Source organism: Mercenaria mercenaria, chromosome 3, assembly GCF_021730395.1.
Source record: "Mercenaria mercenaria strain notata chromosome 3, MADL_Memer_1, whole genome shotgun sequence".
In the NCBI taxonomy this organism is placed as follows: domain Eukaryota; kingdom Metazoa; phylum Mollusca; class Bivalvia; order Venerida; family Veneridae; genus Mercenaria; species Mercenaria mercenaria.
The window spans coordinates 67,043,076-67,062,466 of NC_069363.1; the positions used below are offsets into that span (position 1 = coordinate 67,043,076).

Here is a 19,391-nt window from a genome sequence, read left to right on the forward strand (position 1 = left end):
TTCTTGAGAACGCTTGGGCCTAGGATCATGAAACTTGGTAGGGAGGTTGGTCATGACCAGTAGATGACCCTTATAGATTTTGAGGTCAGTAGGCCAAAGGTAAAAATCTCATTGATCCGAAACAGGTAAACCCTTTTCGGATGATACCTTGAGAACGCTTTGACCTAGGATCACGAAACTTAATAGGGAGGTTGATCATGACCAGCTGATGACCCCTATTGATTTTGAGGTCAATAAGTCAAAAGTCAAGGTCACATTGAACAAGAACAGTAGAACTTTTGTTTATACAGTGAGCAAATAATTATGTCTCCCCCAGGAGACATATTGTTTTTGCCCTGTCTGTCCGTCCATCTGTCCGTCCGTCCGTACGTACGTCACACTTCATTTCCGAGCAATAACTTGAGAACCATTTGACCTAGAACCTTCAAACTTCATAGGGTTGTAGGGCTGCTGGAGTAGACGACCCCTATTGTTTTTGGGGTCACTCCGTCAAAGGTCAAGGTCACAGGGGCCCGAACATTGAAAACCATTTCCGATCAATAACTAGAGAACCACTTGACCCAGAATGTTGAAACTTCATAGGATGATTGGTCATCAAGAATAGATGACCCCTATTGATTTTGGGGTCACTCCATCAAAGGTCAAGGTCACAGGGGTCTGAACATGGAAAACCATTTCCGATCAATAACTAGAGAACCACTTGACCCAGAATGTTGAAACTTCATAGGATGATTGTACATGCAAAGTAGATGACCCCTATCGATTTTGGGGTCACTCCATTAAAGGTCAAGGTCACAGGGGCCCGAACATTGAAAACCATTTCCGGTCAGTAACTTGAGAACCACTTGACCCAGAATGTTGAATCTTCATAGGATGATTGGTCATGAAGAGTAGATGACCCCTATTGATTTTGGGGTCATTCTGTCAAAGGTCAAGGTCACAGGGGCCTGAACATGGAAAACCATTTCCGATCAGTAACTAGAGAACCACTTGACCCAGAATGTTGAAACTTCATAGGATGATTGTACATGTAAAGTAGATGACCCCTATCGATTTTGGGGTTACTCCATTAAAGGTCAAGGTCACAGGGGCCCGAAAATTGAAAACCATTTCCGGTCAGTAACTTGAGAACCACTTGACCCAGAATGTTGAAACTTCATAGGATGATCGGTCATCAAGAGTAGATGACCCTTATTGATTTTGGGGTCACTCTGTCAAAGGTCAAGGTCACAGGGGCCTGAACATGGAAAACCATTTCCGATCAATAAATAGAGAACCACTTGACCCAGAATGTTGAAACTTCATAGGATGATTGTACATGCAAAGTAGATGACCCCTATCGATTTTGGGGTCACTCCATTAAAGGTCAAGGTCACAGGGGCCTGAACATGGAAAACCATTTCCGGTCAGTAACTTGAGAACCACTTGACCCAGAATGTTGAAACTCAATAGGATGATTGGTCATGCAGAGTAGATGACCCCTAACGATTTTGGGGTCACTCTGTGAAAGGTCAAGGTCACCGGGGCCTGAACATTGAAAACCATTTCTGGTCAGTAACTTGAGAACCACTTGACCCAGAATGATGAAATTTCATAGGATGATTGGTCATACAGAGTAGATGACCCCTAATGATTTTAGGGCACTCTGTTAAAGGTCAAGGCCACAGGGGCCTGAACATTGAAAACCATTTCTAATCAATAACTTGAGAACCTCTCGACCCAGAATGTTGAAACTTCATATGATGATTGTTCATGCAGAGTAAATGACCCCTATTGTTTTTGGGGTCACTCTGTTAAAGGTCAAGGTCACAGGGGCCTGAACATTGATAACCAGTTCCGATCAATAACTTGAGAACCACTTGACCCAGAATGTTGAAACTTCATAGGATGATTGAACATGCAGAGTAGATGACCCCTATTGATTTTGGGGTCAGTCTATTAAAGGTCAAGGCCACAGTGGCCTGTTCATGTAAAATCATTTTTTGGAAATAACTTGAGAACTACTTGACCTACAATGTTGAAACTTAATAGGATGATTGGACTTGCAGAGTAGATGACCCCTATTTATTTTGAGATCACTTGATCAAAGGTCAAGGTCACAGAAGCCTGAACAGTGACTTGAGAACCACTAGGCCAAGAGTGTTGAAATTTAGCGGGATGATTGGACATGCCAAGTAGATGATCCCTATTGCAACCAACCATCAGTGTCTCTTTGACTTTTGCTCCTGACCCCTGTTGACTTCTTGCCTATAGGACTTTGCATTGGGGGAGACATGCGCTTTTTTACAAAAGCATTTTCTAGTTTCTGTTCCTTGTGCAATTACTGAATGCATCAAGGGGGACATTTCGTGTTCGACGAGCTCTTGTTTATAAAATTAGTTTTAGTAATGGACAAGACTATCTCCATCAGAAAAATTAAATTCTTTTTTTTTCAGAAGTGAATATTCGTTATCCACGTTTTTATGGCAACAGTTACATGGCACTTCCTGTGTTGAAGAATGGTTATAAAGAGATGAACATTTTGCTTGAATTTAAACCAGTGGCACAGTTTGGACTTCTTCTCTTCAGTTCAGAGTTTGAAGATGCAAGATCAGACTTCTTCTCCATTGCTCTTATAGACGGATACCTAGAGTTCAGGTGATACTTCTTCTTACCATACACATACTGTAAACACCCTTGTATGTTGTGTTTTGCAGAAGGGGTTTATTCATAATCAGGTTCATTTTTTTAAGCTCACCTGAACACTTAGTGCTCAAGGTGAGCCATTTTGATCACCCTGTGTCGGCGGCGTCCATCATCAGTCGTCTGTCATCAACACTTCGACTGTTAACACTTTAAAGGTCACAGTTTTGGTCAAATCTTAATGAAACTTGTTGAGAATGTTACCCTCAGTAAAATCTAGAATGAGTTTATTACTTGGTCCTCTGGAATCAAAAACTAGGCCATTATGTCAGTTGATAGGAAAACCTTGTTAACACCCTAGGGGCATCATTTTCTACTTCATTCTCATAAAACTTTGTCAGAATGTTTGTCTTAATAAAATCTAGGTCTAGTTGGAAACTGGGTTACATGAGATCTTAAACTAGGTCACCAGGTCAAATCACAGAAAATCTTTAACACTAGAGGCCACATTTACTACTTGATTATCATAAACCTTTGTCAGATTGTCTCCGTAATACATAGATCAAGTTTGAAATTAGATTACCCGACATAAAGAACTAGGTCACTAGGTCAAATCACAGATAAAACTTATTAACACTCCAGAGGCAACATTTTTGGCTTGATCTTCATTCAACTTTTTCAGAATGTTTGTCTCTGTGAAGTTCAGGTTAATTTCAAAACTGGTTTACCTCAATTTAAAAACTTGATCACAAGGTCAGATCATAGAAAACTGTGTCAACAATGTAGAAGCCACATTTTCCATTTGATCTTTATTAAAGAAATATCAGAATCTTTGTATTTTAGTTTGAAACCGGGTTACCCGAAATTTTTAACTAGGTTACTAGGTCAAGTCATAGAAAAACCATGTTATCCCTCTAGAGGCCATATTTTCATCTTGATCTTTGTCAGAATGTTTGTCTCAGTGAAATTAAGATTAGATTTAAAACTGGCTAAACAAAATCACCAGGACAAATCATAGAAAAAAGCTTGTTAACACCCTAGAGACAACATTTTTGACAGGATCTTTATAAAACTTTGTCCAACTGTTTGTCTCTAGTATTTATTTGGTGTATATGGTACTTATGAAACACTAATTTTGTGAATTTTATAGAACTGTTTTATTGTGTGAGGAGTAGAAAATATACTCAAAAGACACCTTGGATCAGGATGATATTTCTTACCAGGTTTGAGCAATGGAAACTTAACATTTGTATGGCAGTTATATGAAGAACAAAAATAGTGTGAAAGTATAAAAGGCAGAAGCAGGAAATTGCAGAGTGTTCTGTTCAAGTTTTCATGAATATTTTATTGAAAAATACAAATATCTGTGAATGAATTGATGTCTGTTATAGATATGACTGTGGGACTGGTATGGGTGTTGTAAGGTCATCAGGTCCTGTTGTCATGGATACATGGAACACACTAAGGATCCACAGACATGAAACCATGGCGACAATGTGGCTAAATGATGAGCAACCTGTGCAAGGAACATCATTGGTAAACAACAACAATAGTCTCGGGGGTGAGGGGTGGGGCGTGGGGGGGGGGGGGGTCACACCTGTTATGTTGGCCTCACTGTAACTGCTCTTTAATACTGAATTAAACAAAATGAACCAAAGAAAAAAAATCTAGTTCAACAGTTACTGTCTGACATAAACTGTTGTCAGTTAATGTTTATGTAACAATACAGGAAGACATGTTGATATTGATGCCTTTAATAAAGTTGAAGAATATCATACGTTTTAAAAGATTTAATTCAGAAATTTCTTTCACAGTAAAAGCTCTTTAGAAAATTTCATATTGTTAAGTGTTACCTATGGCATTGTACAAGACAAAACTGCGAGATAGTTGAAATATTTCGAATCTGATACAGGTTTCCAGACGATATACATACATTCACACAAAGTGGTGGTATTAAGTCAGTTTTCTCTGTCTGGTTGTGTGGACTAATTTCAACTTGCACAATTTTCTTTGCAAAAGTTGTAAAAGCAATTAAGTTTTAAATTTCACTACATGTCTACAAGTCCATTTGGAGCACAAACATATTGCTGAATTCAGAGTTGTCTGGAAAACTGTTATGATTGTAATGTACTATATGTATCTTGGCAACGACAGATTATTTTACAGACATATGAGCATTTCATGTCAGGTATTTTAGTGAATATATAATTTTGCTGAATCTAAAACGTAAGAATATATAGTAATAGGCCTAACAGTACCAGCTCAGGATCCCTCTTCTTGAGTCATGTAATGGCATACAGGTAATTATACAAAAATTTTCACTCTAGGATGGCCACAAAGGTCTAAATAAGGGTAGGTTTTGTTTAAATTCAATTGTGGAAGTTTTTTTTTTTTAACATTTTTGTAAAAACTCAATTTTAGTAAGAGTTTTAGTAACAGGTCACAGCAGTGTGGTTTTGATGTGATTTTACAGAAAGCAAATTTAACAGGAAAAATCTCTCATAGAAAATGCATGACCCCTATTTTCTCTTCATTCTATGTCAGTTTTAGGATATTTCTTCAAATTGAGGTTACGATTTGTACCATGAAATATGTTCAGCTTTGTGTGGCAACTCTATGGAAACTGTCCAGTTGAAATGGTATTTCGAACATTTGCCTCTATTGCTTATTTTCCAGTGGAAATTCCCATTTCTAGAAGGGGCAGATGTCCTGCACTCTGCTTAACTAATAGGAGGAATTATATCTGCCTTGAAATTTAGATGGGAGGGGTTTTGTTTACCTTGATATTTCAGTGGGAGGGGTTTTGTCCACCTTGATATTTCAGTGGGAGGGGTTTTGTCCACCTTGATATTTCAATGGGAGGGTTTTGTCTACCTTGATATTTCGATGAGAGGGGTTTTGTCCACCTTGATATTTCAACGGGAGGGTTTTGTCTACCTTGATATTTCAATGAAAGGGGTTTTGTTCACCTTTATATTTCAATGGGAGGGGTTTTGTCTACCTTGGTATTTCAATGGGAGGGCTTTTGTCCAGCTTGATATTTCAACGGGAGGGTTTTTGTCTACCTTGATATTTCATGGATGGGTTTTTTTCCACATTGAAATATTCAATGGAGGGTTTTGTCCACCTGATATTTCAATTGGAGGTTTAGTCATGAATATATTTCAACAGGGGTTTTTGCCACCTTAATGTTTAAATGGAGTGGTTCTGGCCACCTTGATATTTCGACAGGAGGGGTTTTGTCCACTATGATTTTAGTCATAGGGGTTTTATCCACCTTGGTATTTCAATGGGAGGGGTTTTGTCTACCTTGATATTTCAACGGGAGAGTTTTGTCTACCTTGATATTTCAATGGGAGGGGTTTTGTCCACCTTGATATTTCAATGGGAGGGGTTTTGTCTACCTTGATATTTCAACGGGAGAGTTTTGTCTACCTTGATATTTCAATGGGAGGGGTTTTGTCCACCTTGATATTTCAGTGGGAGGGGTTTTGTCCACTTTGATATTTCAATGGGAGGGGTTTTGTCCACCTTGATATTTCAATGGGAAGGGTTTTGTCCATGTTAATATTTCAACAGGAGGGGTTTTTGCCACCTTAATGTTTAAATGGGAGGGGTTCTGGCCACTTTGATATTTGCGACAGGAGAGGTTTTGTCCACTATGATATTTTAATCATAGGGGTTTTATCCACCTTGATATTTCAGTAGGGGGGGGGTTTTGTCCACCTTGCTATTTCATTGGATGGGTTTTGTTCTACATTAAAATACAACAGGAGGGTGTTTAATCCTTGACACCCATGTATATTGTATCCAATTGGAAACTTCAGATCTGCAATATATTTCTTGGGAGCATCTGTTGGAAGTAGTAAAGGTGTCAACCTTTCATGATCTATAGACAGAAAGTGTCCCAGTTGACCATTACCAAACCTGCTTGATTATGATCAGGTAAAGCAAAACCTTACTTCTGAAAGTGCTGACAGCCAGAGTGGTTACATAGGTGTGATATCTTAAACATAACATCATTATATTAAATACATAAATGTGTTATCTTTTATTGGAAACAAAGCGTATTTCAATATTATTTCTATTATATTTTCATTTTCGGTTGTGTACATTTTAGTTTTGGTCCATTTTAAGTCAATTTTACAGGGTTCGTATTCACGTCTGACACTGAGGTTAAATCTCTATGTGGGTGGATATGACAATATAGACCAGATTCAGGACAAGATTGGCACAAGCAAGGCATTTGTGGGTTGTGTTGAGCATGTCGTTGTCAATGACTACAAGTTTGACCTGAGGAAAGCAGAACTTGTTGGAGATGCTCAGTTTGGTGCTAATGTTGGTATGTGTACTTCTGTTGCTGGGTTGAGATGATTGTAAAGATGAATGGGCTAGATACATGTAAGCTTGCCGGTTTTCAATGGAGCATACAGATATAGTGTTACCATTATTTCCTCTAAATCATTTGATGTCTCCTTCCGCTCACATCACTTACAATACTGGTAATATACTATAAACAAAATACCTGTTATTTGTAGTTTTATCTTACGACTGATATATAGTACAGACTTACTGAATGGCTTGCCTACCAACTGTCAAAACTATTTGCACACACTCTGAGGGTTTGTGGGCTAAAAGTTCTAACTACAGGCTGGAAAGTCATTTGATAAGTGATTACATAACATCATAAATAAATTCCAAACGTTTCAAGTTCTGATTTATAGTCAGCAAACTTGTATTTAAGATTGGTCATAAAGCTTAAACTAATAGACTGGAGATTTATATAAGAAGTCGTGTAATAATATTTCTGTAATACTATATAAAATCTCTTACGATTTCAATCTTTATGGCACATTACATTGCAGGTGAATGTAGTGAAGGACTGTGTGACAATGTTGTTTGCCAAAATGGCGGGAAATGTCAGGTGACCTCAGCGGACAGTCATGTTTGTTTATGTCCTCTTGGAACAGGAGGTGAAAGCTGCCAACATGGTGTGTAATAAGTCCTAATTTTCTAGTAAACAAGTGTATTATGGGAAATGATGCTGATTTTGATATATATAAGTTAATTGGTTTGAAAATAAATCTAAATTTGCTTTAAGAATACCTGTATAGAGCTAACTGCATTATTTCAAATCTTATTATTTCGAAGAACTGTTGGGTTAAGTAATTTTTCACAAGCCGAACAAAATATAGGACTTCAAAGGGGTATTATTGGTCATGTTGGGGTATTATCAGTCATGTTGGGGTATTATCGGTCATGTTGGAGTATTATCGGTCATGTTGGGATATTAACGGTCATGTTGGGGTATTATCGGTCATGTTGGGGTATTATCGGTCATGTCAGGGTATTATCAGTCATGTCGGGGTATTATCAGTCATGTTGGAGTATCATTGGACAATACAAAATATTGCTGATCACATCCTGGTACATATTCATTGTTCTATTATGTTTTTTGTATGTCATTTAAAGCGTTATTAATACAAAGCTTTTAGTCTTGTAACAATAGGAGCATCATTAGGTTACACAGTTTGGTGCCGACCAAAAAAAAAAGGAATTAGTCTAGACCAACATAAAAGATATTTATCTTGGATTATTTGTTATGTATTCAGACAGTATGTTTTGTAGATGAGATGAATGTTGTAAACTAATGAATATTGAAAAGAACCAGTCTGTGTTGAAATTGAGGCAAGAACAATTGTCTGTATTTGTGCTTACTGGTATTGGCCTTGAGTAGTATTTGTGGTATTGTATTTATAAGAAAGAAACACTGTTTTGTTAATTAAGTTGTTTTTGTTAAAATCTGTATTATTATTATTATTATGTCTCCCTCCCCCCCCACCCCATACTGGGGGAGACATATTGTTTTTGCCCTGTCCGTCCATCCATCTGTCAATCACACTTCATTTCCTATCAATAACTGGAGAACCATTTGACCTAGAAACTGCAAACTTCATAGGTAGGTAGGGCTTATGGAGTAGACAACCTCTGTTGTATTTGGGGTCACTCCATCAAAGGTCAAGTTCACAGCGGCGTGAATTTACCCAAAATGTTGAAACTTAATAGAATGATTGAACATAAGTAGATGACCCCTTCTGATTTTGGGGTCACTCGATCAGAAATCAATGTCACAAGGGCCTGAACATGGAAAACCGTTTCCAATTTATAACTTGAGAACCACTGGGCCCAGAATGTTGAAACCTTGTGGGATAATTGGATATGCTTAGTAGATGATCCCTATTGCAGCCAACCAACAGTGTCTCTTTGACTTTCGCTCCTGTCCCATATTGACTTCTTGCCTGTATGACTTTGCAGTAGGGGAGACGTGCACTTTTCTACAAAAGATTCTTCTAGTTTATTTATTGCTTTTACAGTTAAACCAATATTAATTTCAGTAAATTAAATATTTCATCATCTTTGCAGTGATGGATGTACACATACCAGAATTTCAGGGTCACTCGTACCTTGAATTTGAAGGCCTAGGTAGATCAGCTCTCCTGTTTCTGGAGATAGAAATAGTTCTCAAAGCAACGAAAGCAGACGGTCTGATACTATACAATGGCTACACTTTAGACAGGATGGGGGACTTTATATCATTAGCCTTACAAGATGGTCACCTGGAATTCAGGTTTGACCTTGGCACTGGACCAGCTATTATAAGGTGAAGTCATTATCTCTTTATTTTACAGGTATTTCTAAGTTAACCCTTATCCTGCTAAATTTCTATAATGGACTGGCCCATCATTCAGTTTAGGCAATACCATTTATTATTTGAAGGGGTGCTGAGTTAAAATTTACTAAATGAATAGGGAACAGTGCAGACCATGATCAGCCTGCACAGGCTAAAAGTTATATAACTATTGCATTGCTTAGAATACAGTTGAACATATTTAAACTGGAACCCCTCTGAACTGACCAACTGTAATGGGCATGAACAAATGTCTCCAACTGAAATAACTTTCTAAATAAAAAAACTATCTACACATTCCTTTTGTGCCTATAAGTGGTTCAATCAATGAATTCTTATTGACAACATGTTTGCAGGTATATGGAACTTTAGCTAAGCTTAAAATTGTATTCTAACATAAAACTGCTGTTACTGTCATTTTCAAAGGATGTTATGACAGGACAATATATGTGCTATACAGCAAATATAAAGGTATAATGGCCCTAAAATATATAATTAAAAAAAGTTCAAAAGGAAACAAACACCAACATTCATTTTATTATGTCCCCCTTCAAAGAAGGAGGGGTATCGATCAGTATGTAGACCAATCGGTTTCCGGATGATAACTCAAGAACGCCTGGGCCTAGGAACATGAAGGTTGATAGGGAAGTTGATCATGACCAGCAGATGATCCCTATGGATTTTGAGATCAGTAGGTCAAAGGTCAAGGTCACAGTGGCCAGGAACATTTAGGCGGTTTCGGACGATAACTTGAGAATGCTTCAGCCTAGGATCACAGAACTTAATAGGAAGGCTCATCATGACCAGCAAATGACCCTATTGATTTTGAGTTCAGTAGGTCAAAGGTCAAGGTCATAGTGACCCGGAACAGTTCAACAGTTTCTGGATGATAACTTGAGAACACTTGGGCCTAGGATCACGAAACTTAATAGGAAGGTTGATCATGACAAGCAGATGACCCCTATTGATTTTGAGGTCAGTATGTCAAAGATCAAGGTCACATTGACCCAGAACAAGTCTATGGTTTCCGGATGGTAACTCAAGAATGCCTGGGCCTAGGATCATGAAAGTTAATAGGGAGGTTGATCATGACCAGCAAATGACCCTATTTATATTGAGATAAGTAGCTCAAAGGTCAAGGTCACAGTGACCTGGATCTGGATGATAACTCAAGAATGCTTGGGCCTAGCATCATGAAACTTGATAGGGAGGTTGATTATGACCAGCAAATGACCCTTATTGATTTTTAGGTCAGTAAGTCAAAGGTCAAGGTCACAGTGACCTGGAACAGTTAAACCATTTCTGGACGATAACTTGAGAACGCTTCGGCCTAGGATCACGAAACTTGATAAGGAGGTTAATCATGACCAGCAGATGACCCCTATTGATTTGAAGGTCAGTAGGTCAAAGGTCACATTGACCCAGAACAATAAAACTTTTTTTTGCCAAATAACTAGAGAATGCTTTGGTCTAAGATCACATTTGATACGGAGGTCACTTATGACTGGTAAATGACCCACAATTATTGATTTGAGGTCAGTACGTCAAATGTCCAGTGCACAGTGACCAAATAATTTCTGTTCCTTGTGCACTTACTGAATGCATCAAGGGGGGCATTTCTTGTTCTATGAGCTCTTGTTCAATTAAGATTTTTTTCTCCATTATAAGCATGTCTCTGTTGTCTATATACAGGTTGGAAAATCGGATCTCACTGAACCGCTGGCACTGGGTAAAGGTGTCTCGCACTGGAATGGAAGGCATTCTTGAGATAGATGATCAGGTTGCAGCTATTGGTCAGTCCCAGGGGGCATTCACGCAACTCACCGTCACACAGAGCATGTACGTTGGTGGACATAGGAACTTTGATGAAACATCAAAGCTAGCCAATGTTTCACAGTCGTTTGATGGCTGTATACAAAAGGTATACCCTTATCAAGATGGATATTTTCGAGTATCACTTAAACAGTATCATAGGTGGCTCTTAACTGATCATTTTCACAATGAAAGAAAGTGAGGCGAAGTGCAGGGTGAAAGAACAAAAACTCTTATCTGGAATAATTTTTAATTGCTTGTACCTCCCTATTTGTATCTAATATTCTTTTGTCTGGACAATTCCTGTAAAACCTCTGAAAGGAATGTTATATAACATGACATACTGATAGATGGTAATGAGGCAGAATGCAGAGCAGAAGAACCATAACTTTTATCTTGAATAACTTTATTGTCTTAATTTTTTTTTTCTGGACAATTACTTTAAAGGTGTTTGCTAGAATTCCCTGTAGATGGGCGAAATGTCCTTCCATATTCAAAGTTTGAAGAAATTCTATTATCTGGAGATATTCTTAAAATTTGATTGATCTATCCTGGTTGAGCACCAAGATAGAGTAAAATAGCATAAGTATAGATTTAATAAACATATTATTGCCTAAGGAATTATATCAGTATAAGATGTATCGTTCTATATTTGTTAAAGATTTGCATTGACATTTATATATAGCTGAAATTCGTTACAAAATTAATTCATTACAAAATTAATTCAAGGTGTTATTATTATTACCAAGTCACATTGCCTACCTTGGTTGCACAACCAGATTGTATTGAAAAAGAATGAATATGGAAGCAACATTCTGTTTTAAAACTGGCTTTTTGGTTCATATTGTTGAACCCAGTATCAATTGAAAATATAACACTAGAATTATATTGAAATTGAAAGAAAAAGTATGCTTTTTAATTACTTCATAAAAAGTAATAAATAAAACATTTCTGATAAAAATCTAACTCTGTTATTTTTTTTTCTTGAATATAAGATCACTAAGTATATAAAGATTGAGCAAACAGAAAATTTTTAAGTTGATAGTAATGATTGGATGAATATGAGCCTCCGGTTTCATACAAAGAAAATCTTCAACTTAATGTGCTTTATAACCGTCTTGTGCTTTACATATATATAATTTATAATAGACAATTATCAGTGTAGAATCAGGTTTACAGGTAATATAAAAATCTAACCCACTCAGTCACTTTTCAGAATATTCCAGTTATAAAGACTTGTATTGTTTCAGTTGATTATAAACAATCGTCCAGTCAGTCTGATACAGGATGCTTTATCTGGTGTAAATATTGAGAGCTGTGAACATCCGTGTGAGGGGAAGCCATGTTTAAATGGTGGAGAATGTTTACCGAGGAAAGATGTCTACACATGTTACTGCCCACTTGGATACGCTGGAAACAACTGCCAGAAAAGTATGATAGAATTTACCTTACATACAGCAATGATGATTATAATTTTAGTGAAATTGCATTTAGGACTCTTTTTCTCTGCAATTCAATAATTTCAGGGATTGTTAAAGTAGAGCTGTCTGCTTTGGAATTGTGACAACCATTATTCTTTTTCTCTAAGCGGCATCAATCCTGTTATAGATGTCATAATTCTGATATATTATCATAATGCTCGTACATTCAAGTTACCAGATTATTGTCAGTCATTGTCCCTGACAAAATGGATCTTGTCTGCACATTTTGTGAGAGACCTTTTTGTGCCCCCAAACATTTTTTATTGTCGAGCCCGCTTGCAGAAGCAAAGGCACAGTTGTCCAAATGGCTGTTAGGTGTATGTGCGTGCATCAGTGTGTCCGGATTTGTTTGTCTGGACCATAACTTTGACATGCATGGAGCAATCTTGTTTATATTTGGCATGAATATTAACCTCAGTAACACAGAGTGTCATGTGCAAACTCCAGGTTCCTTTCTCAAACTTTGAGTAAAGGTAACAGTTGGAGGTCAAAGGTCATGTCAGATCTTGTCCGGCCCGTAACTTTGACATGCATTGAGGAATCTTGTTTATATTTAGCATGAATGTTAACCTCAGTGAGGTAGAGTGTGATGTGTAAACCCTAGGTTCCTATCTCAAAGGTCAAGGTCACAGTTGGAGGTCAAAAGTCATGTCAGATCTTGTCTGGCCCGTAACTTTGACATGCATTGAGGAATCTTGTTTATATTTAGCATGAATGTTAACCTCAGTGAGGTAGAGTGTGATGTGTAAACCCTAGGTTCCTATCTCAAAGGTCAAGGTCACAGTTGGAGGTCAAAAGTCATGTCAGATCTTGTCTGGCACATAACTTTGACATGCATTGAGGAATCTTGTTTATATTTAGCATGAATGTAACCTCAGTGAGGTAGAGTGTGATGTGTAAACCCTAGATTCCTATCTCAAAGGTCAAGGTCACAGTTGGAGGTCAAAGGTCATGTCAGATCTTGTCCGGCCCATAACTTTGACATACATTGAGGAATCTTGTTTATATTTAGCATGAATGTTTAACTAAATGAGACTTATTCTGTCTGAAAGGTCAAGGTCACAGTTAGGGGTCAAAAGGCGGCTCGACATGTTGCCCGTGGGCATCTAGTTTTGAGATGGAGACTAATTTACCTTTTCTATACATCTCTCCATCTGTCAGTCTGTCAGTTATACTACAGTCCTTGACAATCAAATTTATGTATAAAAGGCATAAAAGATTTTGTCATACTTATCTTAAAATGTACTTGACCTAGGTAACCTTGTTGTTTAAGCGGTCGGTAGATCATATGTCAAGGCCACAGTGGCTTTGAGACTGAGAACGGTTTCCAGTCAAGAATTAAAGAAAGCTGTAGCCTGTTGTCATCAAACTAAATAGGATGATTGCCTGTAGTAGATGATCACTTTTATTTTGGAGGTCAGTATGTCAAAGGGTCAAAGTAACGACATACAAAATTACAAACACATTTGCTTCCAACAGGCCATCGTGGCCTGGTTGGTGGGGGGAGCATAGGTGCTTTACAAGTAACTTTTGTTCGAAAATTAAACTTTTATCTCATTCAATCAGTTTTGTATACTCATTTTCAGATACAGAGAAAGATATGACAAAACCGAGGTTTTCCTCTGAAAGCTACTTGATATACAAGCAAAAAGTGGTAGCAAAAAAGTAAGTAAAAAAACACAAAGGATTTAATTCTACTGTATGGTTAGATTCCTCTACATGTAAATATTGACGTCCAACCTCTGCCGGATTGGAGTTGTCAGTAATGCTCAGAGTTATTATAAATTCGGGAAATTTACCAGTATTTTAAATACTATTGACAAAGTTCTATTCAATTCATTTATGCATTAATGTTGTATTTTTTATTCTTTATTTTCAAAACAGATTTATTGGATATCATTTATTTATCTTAACAGAAAGATATTCTATTTTGACAGAATTGGTGGAGACAAAATTGACATAAAATTTTCCATAAAACCAGTATCAAGAAATGGCCTGCTTCTGTGGAGTGGTCCTGATATTATGCAGGCGACAAGTGATTACATTGCTCTTGGCTTTAAAGATGGTGCTCTTCAGTTCCGGTATAATTTAGGAAGTGGAGAGGTTGTGATCTCGTACAACAATTCCAGATTGTTTGATGGAAAATGGCACAATATACATGCTCAGAGGTAATAGTGTTGCTTGAAAGTATAGTTTTTGTTTTGACAAATTGTTTCTCCTTTATTGATGGTGCCACAAGCTGGTTCCAAAAAAGGGGTTGATTCATAATAACAAGCACATTTTCTGAGTAGAGCAAAATCTGGTAGGACAACTGGACTTTGACTATACTAGATGTGTAGGGTGATTTGTTTTCCACAACATATTCATGTAGGGAAGTTATTTGCAGAGAACAAGTGAATACTGTTATAAAATACTGGATGGCTAACTGTCTGATTTGATAACTAGTATATGGTGATACTGTGGGGTAATAGGCATAAAAAACAAAGGTATTTTGATACTGAGGGTAAAGGTATGAAAGAAAACTAAGGTATTGTGATACTGAGGGTAAAAGTCAGAAGAAAACTAAGATATTTTGATACTCAGGGTAAAAGTCAGAAGAAAACTAAGATACTGTGATATTCAGGGTAAAGTCAGAAGAAAACTAAGAAACTGTGATACTGAGGGTAAAAGTCAGAAGAAAACTAAGATACTGTGATACTAAGGTTAAAAGTCAGAAGAAAACTAAGATATTGTGATACTGAGGGTAAAAGTCGGACGAAAACTAAGATATTGTGATACTGAGGGTAAAAGTCGGACGAAAACTAAGGTAGTGTGATACTGAGGGTAAAAGTCAGAAGAAAACTAAGATATTGTGATACTGGGGGTAAAAGTAAGAAGAAAACTAAGGTAGTGTGATACTGAGGGTAAAAGTCAGAAGAAAACTAAGAAACTGCAATAATGAGGGTATACATTAAGATTCTGCGATACTGAGTGTAAAAGTCAGAAACAAAAATAAGAGAATACTTTCCTGAGTGTAGAAATATAACTGAAAACCAAGGCACTGTATAAAACATTAAAAGTCTTTAGTGATTGAACAGTATTTTTAGGGAAAAGGTTACAGGTTGAAATTGAATAAGTGCAGTTAAGAAGAAGACAGTAAGGCTAATAAAGTACTCACTGATTTTAAAAAGAAACAAAGAAACCGATTCTCTTGTATATTTATGTTTAAACCAATTTACAATATGTATATTGTATAAACATTGTTTTAACTTCTGTTAACTGTATAAGATGATTCTGTTTTTATGTCCTCCATTCAAGACAGAGGGAGTAAATTGTTTTGCTCATTGTCAGTCGTAGACTATTTGGTTTTCAGTCAATAACTAGAGAATGCTTCAGGAGTAGATTGGTTTCTGTATCTAAGTTTGTTCTGCGATATCTCTCAAATATAAGTTTTTTCATAAGAAGTAAAAGTAACTCCAGTAATACTAACATTTAATTGCACTTTGCTCAGAACATAGGTTCAGCCTCCAAATAAAAATGTACAATTTTAGAAGCTTAAAATTTATTTAAGGTGCTTGCAATATTAATAAAAGAAATTAATTCAGCCAGGGAATCATTTGGTCAATGGTCAAGGTCAAAGTGACATTGAAACTCAAGGTGCTCGTAGATCAGTATCTGGAGCTCTTTTGAACTTACAGCCATCAAATTTCATAAGATGATTTCTTTTGGCAAGGGTAAATACCGCAAGGGTTAAGGTCATGGTTTCTGAACAATTACTGGAGAAACCTTGTGCATATGGCCTTCAAATTTCATAGTATGATAGCCTGTAGTCAGTAGATCACTCTTTTGTTTTTAAGTTCGTTATATCAATGGTCAGCGTCTAAGCACATAACAGTATATACCCAATGCCATCTGACAGGATATCATGGGGCATTTCTTTTGCAAACAGCTCCTGTTTTGACTGGTGTTTGTACATTTGTAATGTACTGATAAGACTTGTGTTTAATTCCATTTCCAATGGAATCAAGATTTGCAAAACGTATACGTTATAGCTTTCACTCACTCACAGCTATTATTTGTCAGTGTATCTTTGGAATGTTTATTGATGTCAGAGGAGTTATCACAGTTTTAACACATTTCCATTTCAACTGCTTGTACTGGAAATTGTTTTTCATGTTTCAGTGACAAATATTCTACAAGCACATCACATGTGTGATCATGCATTCATGCAATACATTTAATGATGATCAGTCCTGTCAGGTGTAATTGTTTAAATCAAGAGTCTTTGAAATACTGCAAACACTAGTTGGCATCAATTTCCAGAGATCTTTTGTCATTATCACAATATGATTTGTTGAAACTCATTAAATTTTCAAGCAGTACAATAGTATGAATGGATACAATGAAGAATAATATAAGAATATTGATGTCTGGTTGTGTTAAACAACATAAAGTAAAGCTCATAGAGTTGGAGATATGTCTACTAGTGTAACAGAGCAAACAGGGGTCTCCCAGCTGAGTGGTTAAGGTTACCAACTTCAAATTCTGCCTCTCACTGATGTGGGCTGGATACCTCACCTTGCCTCTCACTGATGTGGGCTGGATACCTCATTTTGCCTCTCACTGATGTGGGCTGGATACCTCACTTTGCCTCTCACTGATGTGGGCTGGATACCTCACCTTGCCTCTCACTGATGTGGGCTGGATACCTTACTTTGCCTCTCACTGATGTGGGCTGGATACCTCACCTTGCCTCTCACTGATGTGGGCTGGATACCTCACCTTGCCTCTCACTGATGTAGGCTGGATACCTCACCTTGCCTCTCACTGATGTGGGCTAGATACCTCACTTTGCCTCTCACTGATGTGGGCTGGATACCTCACCTTGCCTCTCACTGATGTGGGCTGGATACCTCACTTTGCCTCACCTTGCCTCTCACTGATGTGGGCTGGATACCTCACCTTGCCTCTCACTGATGTGGGCTGGATACCTCACCTTGCCTCTCACTGATGTGGGCTGGATACCTCGCCTTGCCTCTCACTGATGTGGGCTGGATACCTCACCTTGCCTCTCACTGATGTGGGCTGGATACCTCACCTTGCCTCTCACTGATGTGGGCTGGATACCTCACCTGCCTCTCACTGATGTGGACTGGATACCTCACTTTGCCTCTCACTGATGTGGGCTGGATACCTCATTTTGCCTCTCACTGATGTGGGCTGGATACCTCACTTTGCCTCTCACTGATGTGGGCTGGATACCTCACTTTGCCTCTCACTGATGTGGACTGGATACCTCACCTTGCCTCTCACTGATGTGGACTGGATACCTCACCTTGCCTCTCACTGATCTGGGCTGGATACCTCGCTTGCCTCTCACTGATGTGGGCTGGATACCTCGCCTTGCTCTCACTGTTGGACTGGATACCTCGCCTTGCTCTCGATGTGGCTGGATACCTCGCCTTGCCTCTCACTGATGTGGGCTGGATACCTCGCCTTGCCTCTCACTGATGTGGGCTGGATACCTCGCCTTGCCTCTCACTGATGTGGGCTGGATACCTCGCCTTGCCTCTCACTGATGTGGGCTGGATACCTCACCTTGCCTCTCACTGATGTGGACTGGATACCTCACTTTGCCTCCCACTGATGTGGGCTGGATACCTCACTTTGGGTGTAGAATTCTTCATGAGAAGAAGTCAGCTGCTTTGCTGAAGGCCAATAGATTCTGACACATAACCAAGGATTTTAAAGTACATCCTTAATGACATCCATTAAATGTTTGCCTGTTTTCTGTTGGTTTCTTTTCCAGTGCACCTCTATGGCGTTTGACATTATGATGTAATAAATGTGATGTCAGAGAAATGAATTGTTTAACAACACACAATTTTCAGTCCTCTTTGTTTAATAGGAAAATGAATAGAGTTGTGTTAGAATTGATTGTAACTTTGTGTATTTGCAGCAATAACAGGTACTACTGTCTAACAGTATCTTTACAGATTGAAAGCAAATTTACATGAAAAGTAAAACATACAATTATATTTATTCAATAGCAATAAAATATGTAGCTGTTTATAGCATTGTAATAACTGATGTAGATATTCCTTGGCACTCAGCATACAAGCTGACACTAACTGGGAGGTTGAAGAAAGCACTGTATATTTTACTACAGTTATATTTTTGTTTCAGAGACAAACAAGATGGCTATATTTCTGTGGATGGAAAAGAGATTGTAGAGGGAAGTGCAAAAGGCAGCTATACTATGTTAAATACAAACAAAATTCTTTACATAGGTAAATATCACTTCTTGTCTCTAATGTAAATTTCTGTAAGCTTAAATTGTAAACATAATGATTATTTATTGTCTTCATTGTTCTGTCAGAAAAGTACCAGTAGTTATCAAATTAATGATGCAAAAGATAGGTAATTATTACAGTATTTACTTTTATGATGTTTTGTCTACAACAAACTCTTAAAAACCAGAGATGGGCATATTTCTTATGACTTTTAGCTGTAACAAAGCAAAGAGCATTGTATTTTATGACAAAAAATCTCAGCTGCCTGTGGCGGGATTCAAACCTGGGTCACACGGGTGATAGCCCAATGCTCTAACCACTTAGCCAAAGAGTTGACTCCCTGATGCAGTTTTCAGAGATGGGCTTTAAACTTACAGGCTATGCATAAGCAACCGTAACATAATGTGTCATTCAGTAATTTTCCTAGGAAAACTAGCCATATGATCAATTTAGTTCTCAAAAGCAGTTTAGCTTGAAGTTTTAATTGACACATTTTAACACATGTTTGATATGGTG

At 37.7% G+C, this 19,391-nt stretch overlaps 1 protein-coding gene across 1 annotated transcript in view; it reads left to right on the forward strand.

Moving 5' to 3' along the window:
* The window catches only part of LOC123524488 (pikachurin-like), a 120,843-nt gene that overhangs the window by 84,771 nt on the left and 16,681 nt on the right, over nucleotides 1-19,391 (forward strand). The window contains exons 4-13 of the mRNA XM_053538832.1: nucleotides 2,436-2,637; nucleotides 4,014-4,158; nucleotides 6,772-6,964; nucleotides 7,488-7,613; nucleotides 9,046-9,283; nucleotides 11,003-11,231; nucleotides 12,373-12,553; nucleotides 14,190-14,268; nucleotides 14,541-14,771; nucleotides 18,769-18,872. Of these exons, the coding sequence (XP_053394807.1) occupies nucleotides 2,436-2,637; nucleotides 4,014-4,158; nucleotides 6,772-6,964; nucleotides 7,488-7,613; nucleotides 9,046-9,283; nucleotides 11,003-11,231; nucleotides 12,373-12,553; nucleotides 14,190-14,268; nucleotides 14,541-14,771; nucleotides 18,769-18,872 (1,728 nt within the window). The remainder of the gene's footprint in view (nucleotides 1-2,435; nucleotides 2,638-4,013; nucleotides 4,159-6,771; nucleotides 6,965-7,487; nucleotides 7,614-9,045; nucleotides 9,284-11,002; nucleotides 11,232-12,372; nucleotides 12,554-14,189; nucleotides 14,269-14,540; nucleotides 14,772-18,768; nucleotides 18,873-19,391) is intronic.